The 16314-nt window shown below is 53.2% G+C and overlaps 4 protein-coding genes across 4 annotated transcripts; 2 read left to right on the forward strand and 2 right to left on the reverse strand.

Annotated features, from left to right (window-relative positions):
• Positions 1 to 459: 459 nt before the first annotated feature.
• Positions 460 to 6213, forward strand: CC1G_11247 (ankyrin repeat domain-containing protein 50; the record flags this gene model as incomplete). Its single annotated transcript, XM_001834696.2, has 14 exons — positions 460 to 515; positions 977 to 1024; positions 1282 to 1305; positions 1594 to 1660; positions 1725 to 1800; positions 1854 to 2186; positions 2239 to 2406; positions 2461 to 2485; positions 2540 to 3082; positions 3141 to 3502; positions 3556 to 3724; positions 3833 to 4547; positions 4791 to 6085; positions 6165 to 6213. The coding sequence occupies 14 exons, from the start codon at positions 460 to 462 to the stop codon at positions 6211 to 6213; spliced, it is 3930 nt and encodes a 1309-aa protein (XP_001834748.2).
• Positions 6214 to 7287: 1074 nt separating this feature from the next.
• Positions 7288 to 8895, reverse strand: CC1G_15393 (hypothetical protein; the record flags this gene model as incomplete). The annotated part of the gene is made up of 7 exons (XM_002910069.1): positions 7288 to 7427; positions 7462 to 7568; positions 7699 to 7737; positions 7848 to 7866; positions 8120 to 8199; positions 8482 to 8613; positions 8774 to 8895. The coding sequence occupies 7 exons, from the start codon at positions 8893 to 8895 to the stop codon at positions 7288 to 7290; spliced, it is 639 nt and encodes a 212-aa protein (XP_002910115.1).
• A 340-nt stretch (positions 8896 to 9235) lies between these two features.
• CC1G_11248 (hypothetical protein) lies at positions 9236 to 12887 on the forward strand (the record flags this gene model as incomplete). The annotated part of the gene is made up of 7 exons (XM_001834697.2): positions 9236 to 9539; positions 9724 to 9760; positions 9899 to 10318; positions 10509 to 10855; positions 10910 to 12246; positions 12276 to 12749; positions 12867 to 12887. The coding sequence occupies 7 exons, from the start codon at positions 9236 to 9238 to the stop codon at positions 12885 to 12887; spliced, it is 2940 nt and encodes a 979-aa protein (XP_001834749.2).
• Positions 12888 to 13595: 708 nt separating this feature from the next.
• Positions 13596 to 16314, reverse strand: CC1G_11249 (hypothetical protein; the record flags this gene model as incomplete). The annotated part of the gene is made up of 9 exons (XM_001834698.2): positions 13596 to 13921; positions 14007 to 14223; positions 14550 to 14681; positions 14736 to 15026; positions 15077 to 15263; positions 15303 to 15688; positions 15740 to 16048; positions 16097 to 16128; positions 16179 to 16314. The coding sequence occupies 9 exons, from the start codon at positions 16312 to 16314 to the stop codon at positions 13596 to 13598; spliced, it is 2016 nt and encodes a 671-aa protein (XP_001834750.2).

Consider the following 16314-nt stretch of genomic DNA (forward strand, 5'->3'; position numbering starts at 1 on the left):
GAGCAGAGCAAATTATTCGAGAGAACATTTGTCGGAAAATCTGAGCAACTTGATTGTCGGACTCATTGGGAAGAATTAGCGTTACCAGTCACACCGATCATTGCGAGGGGCTTCGATGAGGTTTATTCCCGGGGAATCCTGTTAGAGTTGCAAAGGCGAAGACAAGCGAAGACATCTACTGCCTATGAATTTGATGTATGGGGCCTTCTTGACGACCAAGAACTAGGGAGCAGTTAGACCCAGTTAGACCCTAGGAAGCCAGAGCGGTTGGCGAATCGCGATATGTACTGGCATTATTGCTCGCTAGTCCTCGAACACGTTCCCCGTTAAACATTCCGTCGGCATACCCAGCGAAGAGGTAAGTCCAAGTCGAAGTTACCCAGTCCTGGATACAGGGCGCCGGGCGACCAGAAGGCCGTTGGATATTCTGCCAGTGTGGGCATCGAAGCACCCTAGGTCATGAGCGCTACGCACCCCCGAGACAACTCCTTCTGGTTGCACCCGGGGGCGAACGCGTATGCAAGAAGCGACGGATGAGATTTGGACGTTCAATACGGATGGCATCGTATTAGTTTCCGTAGGACGAAGAGCTTGGACGGCTTCGAATTTCTTCGGTGATAATCATTGGAAGGTTGGGCGAGGTGTGGATGACGTTGAGTGAGAGGGTCACATGGATGATCGATGACCATGGACTAGGAAGACTCGGAGCAATTTGACTTGGTTCCTTGGCGCCAGTTCAGGCGCATCAGATGGCTTGCCCGCCGCCCTCAGGGCCTCAGGCTCCGCCACACAGCGTCAACCAAGCTTTCATGAAGTGGTTGTTGAGTGGCTACTTCAATTGGGTAGGGTAGTGGATGTCAGCCATAAGGACGTGTAAAAATATGGGTATGACGCTGTTCCACTTGAATCGTTGAACCAACATGAATGAATCCTTCGTCTGCTGAATGACTATGTTTCGAGATCGACTTCATCCCAGGCGCTTGCGGCGGATTAATCGCATGCGAGGCCCCCTTTGCTTCTGCCAGTGCGTCGACAAGTAGCGAGCACAAAGTACACAGCGTCCGAGTTGATTGGGCGTCGGCCATCAGCTTATCTAACCGGGTCCACTGGTGTTGGCGCATCAGCGCGTCAAGACCATCCCTCGGCCTCGTTCTCCATCCACCACCAAGGCCCTCGAACGATTACAGGCGCAATATAAGTAGCATCCATGACACGGATGTCATAGATCCCTACAGGCGCTTCGTTTCTAGACGACTGAACATTGTGTTCAATGGGCCACAGCCCACTAGGCACTCTGGCATGGCTGTGAATCACAGCCCGGGACCTCGAGGACCACCCAGGGAGGAAACACTTGCATCGCATCCCTGGATATCCTCCTCTACACACCGCCAGGCTGTACAATTAATCGTTGAACTATAACACCTTGATACAGCATGTCACAGCATGTCGCAGCATCACACCATGTGGTGTGCATGTGGCTGGGCGCCTAACTCGCTCCTTGCCCTTCAAATACCACCACCACCACCACCGCACTTCTCGCTCTCTGCTTTGGACGACGTCGTAGCGGATTTCTACCACTAACAGGACTAACAGCTTGAAAGTTCGCCACTTGTGCACGACCTGCAAACTCGTGCATTGGAGGAATGGGTTCAGGAATCTCGTTTGTGGTGAGCGGCCGTTGTTTCATTCCTAGAGATGGGCGGCGGACTGATTACTCGATGCAGTGGGGAGAGAACGGGGATGAAAGGGATGTGGAGATGGAATGCGAGGCTGAGGATCATGCCCCGATGCCTGGAGCATGTGAGAGAGCCCTACACCTGCTCAAATCGGAACGCTGACCTTCCTTGATATAGACAACGTGGCTGCCTCGCAGGCCCCTGTGACGAGCGGCGTTGCCATTTCGCGTGAGGGGGTGCCGCACCAGGGAGTTTCCTTACAGGCGATAACCAGGTCGCCCACGGTTAGGTCGGGCCCCGAAGCGAATCCGGGCGCTATTGCTATCAGTCCAGGGAGGCAGGAATCTGCGTTGATCGATGGTGCTGGAGCTCGACACGAGAGCCTTGCAGCACCTCCACAGCTAACTCAATTCAACCTCCAAGGCAGCAGCCTAACCGGAAACACGATCGTCAGTGGGAACTTGACTCAAATTACGAACGTCGTGCAGCCGGTCGGAGTTCCTGAACAAAGTGAGAGTATGGCGACTCCATCTGTGGATGCTAGGCTAACGGTCAACCGTAGAACTGGAGATCATCTTGGAATGGCTCGCGCCGAAAGTCAATTTTCGGTCCATCTACATCCAGAATCTGGAGAAGTGTGCGGAAGGAACACTTTCCTGGTTTCTCACAGGAGAAAAATACGACGAATGGAAGAACGGGAAAACCAAAGTGATTTGGGGAATGGGGATTCGTGAGTCTCCATCTATTCCATTCCTTCACGCAGTCGGATTGATGATTTTATAAGCCGGGGCTGGGAAGACCGTTCTTGCGTAGGTCACTCTATCCCAGTGGAAGTTGCTCTGAAACTGACTATTTTCCCATAGATCTCGCCTCATCGAGGACCTCGAAAAGCAACCCGACAAGAAGATTTGTATTCTCTATGCCTACTGCCGCTACACAGAGGCCTTGAGTGTCAAGGACATCCTCGAAGGGCTGATCAAACAATGCCTCGAACGCCATCCTGAGATCGCCCCAGTCATCATCCCCGTCCTTGAGCGCCATCGTCGCGAGAAAACCCGACCGTCTCTCAATGAGCTCATGGATCTCCTCCGCACCATTGAGCAACACTTCGACATCGTATTCTACATCATCGACGGTTTGGACGAGGCCAAGATCGCCACTCAGTTCGACCTTGTCAAAGCGATAAACTCACTGGGGGGACGCTTCGCCATCACCTCCCGACCGCTCCAAACACTCGAGGGAGACCTTCACTCTGCTGCCTTCTACCCGGTCTGTGCGCATAGAGAGGACATCGAGCGTCTCGTGCGGGAAAAAATCGACCAACACTCCCATTTGCGTCGCCTTCTAGAACTGCACCGATGTGAACAGAGAATAATTTCGGCGATAGTGGACAAGTCTGGGGGAATGTGGGTACAGTTTGCTTGTATCCCGTCGCGTTTCTAATTCTCGACATATGACCTGCAGGTTTATACACGCCGCACTGCAGGTCGACGCGCTCGGATTTTGCAGCAGCCTCAGGGATCTGGAAGATGTCCTGAAGAATTTGCCCCTCTCACTCAAGGACATGTACCGCCAAACGGTCCAGCGCATCAAAGCACGGTCTCCTGCTCAAGCTGATCTTGGGATGAGGGCTCTTCTTTGGGTAGTTTTCTCCCTAGACAAGGAGCGCTTCGGCATCGAGCACTTGTTATATGCCGTTGCCACCGACCCAGAAACGCACGTGTTCGACGAGGAGCGGATGGTTGACGAAGCGGCACTGATATCGGCCTGCTGCGGGTTGATTGAGGTGCAGGATACTTATTGGGGGCGGTCGGTTCGCCTTGTTCGTAAGTACCATCCCCTACAGTGCCAGCTGACGAAGTGCTGACACGCCTTATAGACTACTCGGCTCAAGAGGCGCTTGCAACAATACTGCTGGAATGTTGCCCCCATCCTCACACTATGATTCTTCAGACCTTGATGCAGAGGCTTATTTCCCTAGGCCTACCTCAATCCCATGTCGAGGACAACGAGGCACTAAGGAATATCCTAGAGCAACCACTTGCCCGGTATGCTTACGACCACTGGCACTCCCATTTCCACCGCTGTAAAGGTATCCCCAAGATCGCGAGCGAGGTCCTCCAATTCCTGAAACAGTGCACTTCCTTCCCCCTTAGAACATCCCTTCCGTTTTACGGTTACGCGTTTGCAAGGGCCAACCCTCTTCATCTAGCCGCTTACTATGACCTGATCGGTTTTATTCCGAAGCTGGTGTCCGAGGATGGTGTTTCCCCTGATGGCCAGTACAACGTCAATTCAACTACCGCGTCACACACCCCCTTGAGTATCGCCTCGGAGCTCGGCCATGTTGAGATCATGGAAGAGCTTCTCTGTTGCAGGACCACTGACCCCAACCTACACACGGAGCACGGCACTGCGTTGGTGGGGGCAGCTCGGGGGAGTACATTCTCCGCCCTGGTACGGCTTCTGCAAGTCAAGGACATCCATGTCAACGCTACCGACCAACAGGGGACGACCGCATTAATGTACGCGGCTGAGAATGACACTGCGTCAGAGGTTGAGGCACTGCTTCAGCATCCAGAGATCGACGTAAACGCACGCGACAACAATGGCGACACTGCGTTGATTCACGCGTCGAGGAGCAATATCAGCGCTGATACCATAGCCTTTTTACTCCGAGCGGATGGGATACAGGTCAACGCTGCCAACCGGAAAGGACAAACGGCTCTCATTGAAGCCACTGCACCATGCATTGAGTCACATAACGTCGAACAACTACTCGAATGTGACGAGTTGGATGTCAATGCTGCAGACGAGGACGGCGATACAGCATTGATTCGTGCAGCGCGCCGGTACGATGGGGCGCCCATGGTGCGCCTTCTGCTCCAGGCAGACAGCATACAAGTCAACAGTGCCAACCGGCGGAGACAAACAGCTCTAATCGCCGCCTTTCAATGCGATACAGTATTCCTAGGCGATGACGTGGCCCGCGTTGTCCATGAACTGCTCCAATGTGTCGATTTGGATGTCAACGCTTCAGACGAAGACGGCGATACGGCGTTAATTCATGCAGCGCGCTCGCGCGACGCTCTCACAGTGCGCCTTCTGCTCCAGGCAGATGGCATACAAGTGAACACTGCCAACCGCCGAGGAGAAACAGCGCTTATCGCCGCCTTACAATGCGACGAAGAGTCGGTGGCTGAGGCCATCGAAGAGTCGGTGGCTGAGGCCATCGAAGAGGCGGTGGCTGAGGTCATCGAAGAACTACTGGAATGTGTCGATTTGGATGTCAATGCTGCAGACCAGAACGGGGATACGGCGTTGATTCATGCAGCACGCTGGCACATCGCCGCGGCGCCCATGGTGCGCCTTTTGCTCCAGGCAGACGGAATACAAGTCAACACTGCCAACCGGCGAGGAGAAACAGCTCTGATCGCCGCCTTTCAATCCGATGAAAACTTCCAAGCCAGGGCAGTGGCCGGCGTTGTCCAAGAACTGCTCCAATGTGTCGATTTGGATGTCAACGCTACGGACGAGAACGGGGATACAGCATTGATTTGTGCAGTGCGTCGGTGCTACGTCCCCAACGACGATTTCAGAGGAGCCGAACTCTTGAACATCATACGTCGACTGCTCCAACACGACGGTATACAGGTCAACGCTGCAAACAGGAACGGACACTCTGTTTTGATGATCGCCTCTGACAGAGGATACACAGACATCGTGGGGGAACTGCTCCAATCCAAGTGGGTCAATGTGGCCGCTGTCGATCCGAATGGTGATACCGCGGCAATCCTGGCAGCGCGTGCTGGACACGACGATGTAGTGGACCAGCTCATCCAGGCCGATCAAGCCGTTCTCAACATGGCCAACGCCGAGGGCCAGACACCACTTATTGTGGCCTCCCCTCACGGGCATGCAAGCACAGTGCTGCGGCTTCTTCAGTCTGGAAAGGTAGATGTCAATGCCGTTGATAAGTCAGGTTCCACAGCACTCCTTGCGGCATCCACCGACAACCACTGGCCCGTCATTCTCCACCTTCTCCGAGCGGATGGGATCCGAGTCAATCAAGCGAACCACAAGAGGAGAACTGCGCTCATGCAAGCGTCAAAGTTTGGTCATTATACCAGCGCCAGCATCCTTCTACGATGCCAAAACATTGATATCAATGCTCGGGACTCCCTTGGGAACACTGCTCTAACCTTCGCGGCTTTTAATGGCCACAGCACCCTCGTTCAGATCCTCATTGACCACGGAGGTGTAGACGCCAACTCTGCAAATTATTATGGGCGCACCGCCTTGATCTATGCGGCATGGGCCCGGCATGAAGAGGTCGTCGAACAGCTCCTTCAATCTGGCATGGTATCGGACGTCGGTCATAAGGATACGTATGGATATGACGCCGTCATGTATGCATCGATGGAACCAGGACATGACGGTATTATTCGCTTATTGAACGACTATCACTCCATGTCGACTTCTACGTAGTTTACTGGCTGCGCTCTATCAGAATACTTTGCCCGAATCTCCAGGATAATATTACGAGGCTGGGCTTGGTGTTGAATTAAGCGGAATGCGCAGTAGCTTTGGCGCAATGGGATCGTTAGAGTAAGCGGGACTGCGGCGGCAAAATCTGTTCTTCGTTGCCATGTATGATGTCTGGGCTCTGTCCCACCCTGTGTGATTGCTGGAGACGGTCGAGGGCGCACTGGTGTCGGCCATGGTAGTATTTAGATGTAAGCGTGGTGGTTCACTGTCAGCACCCATCCATCCACTCGTTCATATCAATCTAAACGTACCGGAGTCCTCACGACCTCTGAATTTACCGCCACCCCCTCCTCGCCGTCGATTCCGAATACCCATTGTTCTCCCGCCTTAGATCCGGAATCCCAATGGCCAGTTAAAACTAACAGTGAATTTGCTGGATTTGGGTTCGGTAAGGAGGTCTGGAGGGATTAGCGTGGTGTTTGGAGAAAGGGGACGGAGGGGAAGACGATGGATGGGGAAGACGAAGAGGGCGAAGAGATAGAGAAGGGGAGTGAGAGAGAAACTGAGGGAGAGAAGATAAGAAGGGAGACAGACGCAGAAAGGGACGATGAGTGAGCAGGGGAGAAAGGGAGAGGTCAAGGGAGGGAGACCAGAAGAAGAGGCAAGGAAGGCTGCTTGCAGCAACCAACCCAACTGACAGAGGTATCGCCCGACAGGCAATTCGGTTCATAGCCTGCTACTACCCCGCGCAGCAGTCTCTGCTAGTTTGGCCATTCTTCTGCTATCATCGTTATACTTAGTAGTGCTGGTAAATTGGCAATCCCCTGTATCATTGGCAGGTCAGTATTGGATGGTAGATGGTCTATGAACACGCACCAAATTCATAACGTTCTTGACCTACTCATAGATCTTATATCTTTTCTACATACTCGCCTCGAGCCTCCTGCTATCCCTCGACAGAACCTCGCGCTCCAGGCAAACCGATTCCTTTGTCTTCTCCGACACCACACAGGACCAAAAGTAGCAGCACCAACGGAATCTGATTCGTGTAAAGTGTCTTCGGCCTTACATGCGAGTAGGTATATATTGTGTAGTTCATATGCGGTGCGCGGTTGAGAAGCCCCTATCTGACCTGGACTTCGGAATGAGTAGACGCAATGTCGGCCGAGTTTTGAATCGAGTTGAAATGATCAATGTCGTGGACGTTGGTCGTTCCTTGTGTGCGATGGTGTAGCTTGGGTTTAGGAGAGGTTCGAATTCCGACTAGACGAAGTGAGGTTGAACCAAGATGATTTACCGATGAAGCCCAACCTGTAGTTGTGGTGTTGGAGAACGAGGATGGGAGACTTGAGCTCCTTGTCCGTCTCTGATCGGCCGTTCCCACAGTTCGATATTTGTCCAAAGCTAGGCGCTCGCGCTCAACGTTCAACGGTCAACCTTGTGCTTGTCATCCATGGCGCCCACCACGTCCCGCAATTTCTCTCTCGACGACCAAGGCCACGGAGATGGAGATGCCCTGATTAGCTGTTCAAACATCATTCCTTGGAACTCTCCGCAAGCCTGCACCCAGCTGCTATTGACGTGGGACAGCTTCAGGTGAGCTCTTCCATCCATCTCTTCGACCGAGCGCTGCTGATTAGTCGTAGGGCGTTGACATTCTCTACACTTTGACGACGAGCGAACCTTGCCTGCACTCTCCAACCTAGAAGCGCGTCCAGGTCAACCCAAAGAGAAAACCGCGACAGCCGCAACTCCATATCCGCCGAGCCTGTTTCACAGCCGGGTTATGAGCAGGTCCTCTTCTCGCGAGTTCAAAGCCCACGAACCGTACCCTTGGTTGATCCTGAACCCATGTGAGACTCGCCATTGGGGGGGAGGGGGGCCGACTTAAACTTGGCTGTGACGCCTCCGTCCTCTGGGTGGGTTATCGAGCTGCTGGCCTTCATCGAACTCACCCCCCTCTTGGGTGTTGGTTATCGGTGTTGGGTGTATCAGCGTTGTTGCGGTTGATCCGTCCTGGTAAGTTACGTCCCTGCTAGTGTACCTATGCAGATAAGTCTATGGGATCCCCTGGGGTTGGATTGGTACGTGTACCGATCTGTCTGCCTTTGGGTAGTTTGGAAGTTCATCATGTCATGTATAGGTCCAGATTTGAAATCTGATATCTTGATCCTGCCTTCTTTTGTTTTGTGATGAATTGAACTTCATGGAAAACAAACACTTGAGGAGCAGGAACTCAGCAGCGAGATGCTGCAACGTTGAAACCTGTCTGTTTGTCCGCTACCAAGCGCATCAAATACCTTTTGCCCGCACACACAGCGCCAACCACGCCTTCTTCCCGCCCACCGCCATGTCAACGACGGCTTTGGAAAGGAACGACTCTTGTTGCCAGAGCGCAGTTTGTGTGAGCAGCTGGGTCGTTGAAAGCCGGGCTTTGATGATGGCTAAACTATTTGGATTGCGACAGTCACAACCAATTACCGTCAGTGCCAGTCCCAAACCCAGCTGCAGGTTGGGAAAACAGCCACATTGTACCCTATCTGGACCATCGTCCAGGTCCAAATGCACGGAATGAGGGTGGACGATGTCACCTTGACACAGCATGTCACAGAAGCACGCTGGGCCTGCCTAGCATCATACATGCGGTGTGACGGGGCGCGCAACTCCCACTTTCCCTTCTACCACCACCAAGACGACTTGCACTACTCGGCTTTTCTTCCTGGGGCTTCATCGTCGAACGTTTCGACCACTGTCAGCCTGAAGATACACTGCGTGTGCACGACCTGCAAACCCTTGTATTGGAAGGATGGGGTCAGGAATCTCGTTCGTGGTGAGTGGCCATTGATATACACTTTAACGATGGGCGGTGGACTGATGAGTATCATCGATGTAGTGGGGGGGCAGTGGTGACGAAAGGGATGCACAGATAGAATGCAGGAATGAAGATCATGTCCCGATGCCTGGGGGATGTAAGAGATATGACTCCCTACAGCTGCTCTGAGCGGAATGCTGATCGTGCCTTGATATAGACAATGTGGCTGCCGCGCTGGAACAGACCGTTGTACTGAGCGATGTCCGACCCTATCTCTCGTCATGGGACACCGCACCAAGTGGAATCCTTGCAGGCGACAACTAGAGCGCCGGCCATGATCACCGAACCTGACGAAGCGAATCCAGATGTCCTTGGAGTCAGTCAAGGGGGAAGAGAAACGACATTGATGGATGGATCTGGATCTCGGCACGAGAGCCTCTCAGGACCTCTACAGGCAGCCCAGTTCAACCTCCAAGGTAATCACCTCAGTGGAAACACCACGATCGTCAGCGGGAACCTGACGCAAATTACGAACATCGTGCAGCCAAGAGTTCCAGAACAAAGTGAGAGTTTGCGGACTCCATCTGTGAACACTATAGGCTAACGTTCAACGCAGAGGTGGAGAACATCCTGGATTGGCTCGCGCCGAATGTCAACTTCCGGTCCATTTACATCCAGAATCTGGAGAAATGCACGGAGGGAACATTGTCTTGGTTTCTCAAAGGAGATGACTACGACCAATGGAAGAAAGGGGATACCAAGGTCATTTGGGGAACTGGGATTCGTGAGTCGCGGACCGTTTCACTGCTTCGAGCAGCAGTATTGACGATCTCATAAGCTGGGGCTGGGAAGACCGTTCTTGCGTAGCCACTTGATCCTAGTTGAAGTTGCTCTGAAACTGACTATTTCCCAATACCCATAGATCTCGCCTCATTGAGGACCTGGAACCTCTCGAAAAGCAACCCGACAAGAAGATTTGTATTCTCTATGCTTACTGCCGATACACGGAGGCGTTGACTGTCAAGGACATCCTCGAAGGGCTCATCAAGCAATGCCTTGAACGTCATACCGAGCACGTGCTAGTCGCCGCCATCCTTCCCGTCCTTGAGCGCCACCGTCGCGAGAAAACCCGACCTTCTCTCAAGGAGCTCATGGATCTCCTCCGCACCATTGAGGAACACTTCGATATTGTATTCTATATCATCGACGGCCTGGACGAGGCGCTGATCACGGTTCAGTTCGATCTCATCAAGGCGATTAACTCCCTGAAAGGACGCTTTGCCATCACCTCCCGGCCGCTTCAAACACTGGAAACGACCTTCGTTCCGCCGTCTTCTATCAGGTCTGCGCGGATAGAGAGGACATCCGGCGCCTCGTAGAAGCCAAGATCGACCAACACTCCCACCTGCGTCGCCTTTTGCAGCAGAACCGGTGCCAACTGAGAGTGGTTTCCGAGATATTGGATAAGTCTGAGGGAATGTGCGTACCCCTTGCCTGTACCTGGCCGTGCTTCTAATTCCAGTGGACTGCAGGTTTATCCACGCTGCACTGCAGGTAGAAGCTCTCGGACTTTGCAGAAGCTTTAAGGATCTAGAAGATGTCCTGAATGATTTGCCCCTCTCACTCGAAGACATGTACCGCCAGACCGTTCAGCGAATCCAAGCACAGCCTGCTTTCCAAACCGACCTGGGGATAAGGGCTCTTCTTTGGGTGGTTTTTTCGCGACAGGCCTTGCATATCGAGGACGTATTGTGTGCGGTTGCCGCCGACGCAGAAACGCACGTGGTAGATGAGGAAAGGATGGTCGACCAAGAGTCACTCATCTCGGCGTGTTGTGGATTGATCGAGGTGGACGATTTCCTTCGAGTTCGGCTTGTTCGTAAGTGACTGTCCTTTCCGACGATGAGCAACGCACTGACACATTCATTCACAGACTATACGGCTCAAGAAGCGCTTCCAACAATCCTATTGGAATACTACCCCCAGCCTCACGTAATGCTTGTTCAGGTCTTGATGCAGAGGCTTATTTCCCTAGGCCTGCCCCAATCCCGTGTCAAGGGCGAATGGGAGCTAGAACTAGTCCTCCAGCCTCCTCTTGCGCGGTATGCTGACAATCACTGGTACTCCCATTACCACCACTGCAAGGGTATTTCCGAGGTCGAAAGCGCAGTCTTCAACTTTGTAAAGCAGTGCACTTCTTTCCCCCTCAGGCCTTGGGGCCCATTCAGCGATCTCAGGACCCTGTCAGTGATGAAGTTCAACCCTCTACACATGGCGGTCTTCTATGACCTCGCCGCCCTTATTCCACGCTTGGTGACCGTGGACGGTGCTTCTCCTGATGGCCTATACGACGTCAATTCAGCTACCGATAACGATTCGATCACGCCCCTATTTCTCGCCTCATGGCTCGGCCATGTCTCGATTGTCGAGGACCTCCTCGTCTACAGGACCATCGACCCGAATATGGCCACTAAGGAAGGCACTGTGTTGGTTCAAGTGGTTCGGAAGGCGCATTGTCACGACGCCGGACCCTGTGAAGGCCCTTGCCCCACCTTGGCACGTCTTCTACAAATCAAGAACATACAGGTCAACGCTCGCGACCAGTGGGGGAAGGCCGCCTTAATCTACGCAGTAGAGTCCAGCGCTGTACCATTTGTGGAGCAATTGCTTCAGCATCCCGACATCGACGTCAACGCACGCGACAACAATGGAGACACAGCGTTGGTTTATGCGGTACGCTCACGCAACCTACACCTTGTGCGCCTTCTACTCGCAGTAGACGGCATACAAGTCAATGCTGCGAACCGACATGGACAAACAGCTTTGATCGCCGCCTGGAAATCCGGGTACCACATCGACCTAGTAGCAGAGGTAGTTCACGAACTTCTCAACTCCTATTTTTTGGATGTCATGGTCACGGATGACAGGGGCGACACTGCGTTAATCCTGGCAACGTTCAGTAATCTCCCAGACATCGTACGTCGAATGCTCCAATCGGACAGCATACGGGTCAACGCTGCAAATAGGATTGGACATACCGCTCTGATGGTCGCCTCTTACTGTGGTTACAAGGACATCACGAAGGACCTACTTCGATTGAAGGGAATCAATGTCGCGGCTGTCGACTGGGAAGGAAACACCGCGGTTCACCTGGCATCGCGGTGGGGACACGACGACGTGGTGGAACAGCTCTCCCAAGTCGACGAAGCTGTTCTCAACATGACCAACGCCAAGGGTCAGACTCCGATTATGATAGCCTCCTCTTCAGGCGTGCCAGCACGGTGCAGACACTACTCCAGTCGGGAAAGGTGGACGTGAACGCTGTGGATTACTCGGGTTCCACGGCGCTCTCTCTAGCCTATACCCATCACTACTGGCCTGTCGTCCTCAACCTTCTCCAAGCCGATGGGATCCAGGTCGACATCTTCAGCAACGAATGGGGAAGGCGGCCCACAGCAACTTCAGCACTTCGCCATGATAACGACCGCCTCGACCTCCACGTCAATGCCAAGGATAGCAATGGACAGACTGCACTCATGTGGGCATCGTACCACGGCCACAGCAGGGCGGTTGAACGACTTCTCGGTTGGAGAGGGATCGATGTCAATTGCACGGACGAACATGGTCGCAGCGCTATAATTTATGCTGTGTGGTGTGGTCATCAGGACATTGTCGACCTGATCCTGCAGTCGGGGAAGGTGGATATCGAGCTTAGGTGTTTGCATGGACAAGATGCTGCATCCTACGCTGCCGCGCAGGGACATGAAGGGATCGTGCGTAGAATAGAAGATTATGTACGTGGTGCACAAGCGAAAAGGAGGCGGATTGCGTAGTGTACAGAGAATATTTATATACCTTTTCGCGACGGACAACAGACATCTCATGAGTAGCCCTTGAGCTTCGCTTCTTAAGCCACCTACTCACCAGTATTTCTCCTTGAGGTCCATCCGTACTCTTCGCCCTAGAAAGTAACACCCCTTTTGCGTTGGATTGTCACTACACAATTTGATGTGGTGTGTATTAAAATCCTACATAAGGAGGTAAAACGTACATACATCGTCTCTAGAACGTAACATTAAGCATCAAGTTCTTCAAACCATCCAGCCATCCACAAAAACCATCCACAAAAACCAAATACACAACATCCATGGACCAAGTCTCGTACATACATGCAATCATAGTCTGGATTCGTCAGCCGTCGTGAATTTCGTCTAATGCCAACATCATCGTACGGCCCTCAAGTCCTCCAGTGATATCCGCACAGCTCCAAAACCCACCAGAGGCGTCCTCATATAGACCTGGCAGACCTTCAGAGGCATCCTACACCCCAAGCCCCCTTGTTTACACCTAGGTCGGTTCAAGCCTGAGAGCTGCCGGGACCCTCCCTCCATCCAGCTACATACGCACGTATGTAGCCTCCTTCCAATAGATCGCACGTCTTATGGACCATGAGTTCTCCCTCCTTCCAATGAATCGCCCGGCTTCCCATACAACGCTCATCTCCTGAAAGGGCAGCCCTTCTTGCTTGCCTGATCACCACCACCACCACCTCTCCAGAATGAGTGGTACCACACTCCCCACACCGCCAACCTCGTCCCGCTTTCCTTCCATATCCCTTCCTACACCCGCATCCCACCAATCCTCGGGTGCCCAACACCGCTTCGGACACCACCTCCACCTCCACCAACACCCGTAACACCAACACCAACACCATGCCCACCCCCACCACCAAAACCAGCAACACCAACACGCCCAACCCTCGCCCTCTCCAACACCACACTCCGCCTCTCAAACACACTCATAAACAACCACACAGGCCACAACAACCGTTCAAAGAAACCTAACCGGCGGTGTCGCCCGTCGTCGTGGTGGTGGTGGGTGGGGGGGTATTTCGAGCTTGAGGTAAGACCTCCCAGAGAGCCGGTATGTTTCTCGTCGTACACTCCTACCAGCAAACGTCGTGCGTCAGTACTGACCCAACTAACCAAACCAACCGCCAACCTAAAGGTTGTCACCACCACAAAACATACCTGCGAAAGTTAACCCACTGGAACCTCCATCCCTACCACCCCGCGAATACGAGTCCTCCACTTCCCGTCTAGGATCTGGAATGCGTATCTGGTACGCCACGACCAACCACACAGTTACAGCCGTCAAGGGAACAGCGACTGCAAAGTATTTGGCGAGTGTCATCCCCGGGGCGGATTCTTTGGGGTTTATTTCGGTGATGTTCATTCCGAAGCAGGTCTGGATGCAGGTAAGAGGGAGGAAGGGGTTAGTTCACTGGAGAGATGAAGAGCGAGATGGGAAAGGCGAGATGGGAAAGGAACACAAGGAAGGGAAGGGGAGGAATGGGCAAAAGGAGGAACAAATGAGGATGAGAGCGTACGGTGAGAGCGAGAGGCAGAGCGGACGAGGGTGAGAGCAACAAAAATGAAAACAACGGAGAGGGCAGGGGGGAATGAATGAACGAGACAAGGAGGAGAGACAGGGAGTTTGGAAGGGAGGGAGGTAAAGCGGAAGACAAGAACACGACGAAGATGGAAGAGAGAGGGATGAAAAAGACAACTCACAGCAACGAACCCAGCCGGCAAAAAGAACATCGTCAAATACGCAATCTGCTTCATCGCCGCACTGTCCCGCACAGCAGCTTCCGTCAACTTGGCCATCCGACGACTATCCTCGATGTTGACAAGACTGAAGCTCTGTATTCCGACATTAGCGCCTCCGTTACCCATATACCCATACGAGATACACACCAAATCCATGACATTCTTCAACCTCTTATCCTGCATCTTCCTACTCGTCTCGAGCCTCCTGATGTCGCGAAGCAAGTTCTCGCATTCGCGATGAATCAATTTCGTCGTCCGGTCCCTATGCTCCTCCGAAAACACGTCCGAGTTGTCCAGGGCTGGGTTCTCTGTACGCTGAACGAATTCGACCGTCTTTCTGAATTCTTCCATGAGTGATTCGTAGTGTAGGAGGTGGGCGCGGATGACGTGCAGTTCCTGGGTGAATTCGAGGTCGTTCGAGGTCATCACTTTGTCCTCCTGCACTCTATCAGCAAAATACGAACAAAAGTGAGGTGGAGAAGACGCACCAAGTAGCATATATGCGCATATAGAGCATCAAACACTTCATCCCAAGCATACAGGACATACCACAACAAACACAACAACAAAAACGTCGGATCCTTCGTCGTCTTGAAAATCGAACTCCAATAAACCGATTTACCGCATAGATGAAACCGCTCGTACATCGTCTCCGCCGTCGTCGTTAAATCGTTCCTACCCGAGTGGCAGGAAATGAGCGTGCTGTGTGCGCACCTTCGGACCATATGCACAGCTAAAAAGTCAGAAACGAGCATGATGTCGCTCTGCGGTGAGCGCAGTGGGAGAGGAGCTTGGGTATCGATGATGAGCTCCTTCGCCGAGAGACCAAACTGGCTCCTCCCGCTCACGCCCGTCGCGAAACTCGAGCCTGGGCTGGGGTAGTCGGTAGCCGGGTTGGTCGTGGCGCGCATAAAGGAGAGCGTGAGCGTGACATGGTCGCCTTCTTTAGGCTTAATGTGCGACTGGAAGCGTGAGGGGATGTAGCTGATGGTGGAGGAGAAGAAGAAGGGCTCGATGTTGTAGCGTGTGCCGAACATTTGGAGGGCGGGGCCGGTGAGGTTGTCGATAAAGACGACCCTGGCGCGTGAGTCGTGTGGGCGCTGCCATACCCTTTCAATAAAACGTCTACCGTCGAGTAAAGATGGACTTACCTCGTGTGTCATGACATGCCACTGCGCATCCTGCTTGCTCACACTCTCATCCACCTCCCTCGGCGCAGACGGCACAAAAACCCCATCGTCCCTCACGTCGATATAGTACACGATACACCGCTGCCTTTCCTTCCTCTTGATCACCTTCAAAATCCGGCTCTTGCGCTGTTGGCGGACGGTCCAGTTGGGGTAGAGCGACTGCGGGTACTTGCACCAGCAGAACTCTTGGGTGAGGTTGATGTGGTGCACGCAGGGCTCGGCGGACATGGGGATGTGGCTGTCTGGATCTTCGATTCGCTTGGGGTCGACCTGGATTCGCGGTTAGATGGGAGAGACGAGAGGTTGGAGGAGACAAACCTCGTCGTCGATGTCGAGAAAAGGCCATGGTCCTGCGACTCATCAGTATCGTGCAATAACGGTGGGGAGGAGGTGAACTCACCTGAAGGCGTCCCATGTCGATAGCTCGGCGCAGGCTTGCGCAGCGGTCCAAGACGCCTTCGATGACCACCTCGATGCTTCTCGGGCGCGGCAAGGTAAGAACTGTTGGGAAGCGTTGGCAAACCTTCCATCTCCAT

This window comes from Coprinopsis cinerea (assembly GCF_000182895.1).
Source record: "Coprinopsis cinerea okayama7#130 chromosome 12 map unlocalized cont3.12, whole genome shotgun sequence".
NCBI classification, from domain to species: domain Eukaryota; kingdom Fungi; phylum Basidiomycota; class Agaricomycetes; order Agaricales; family Psathyrellaceae; genus Coprinopsis; species Coprinopsis cinerea.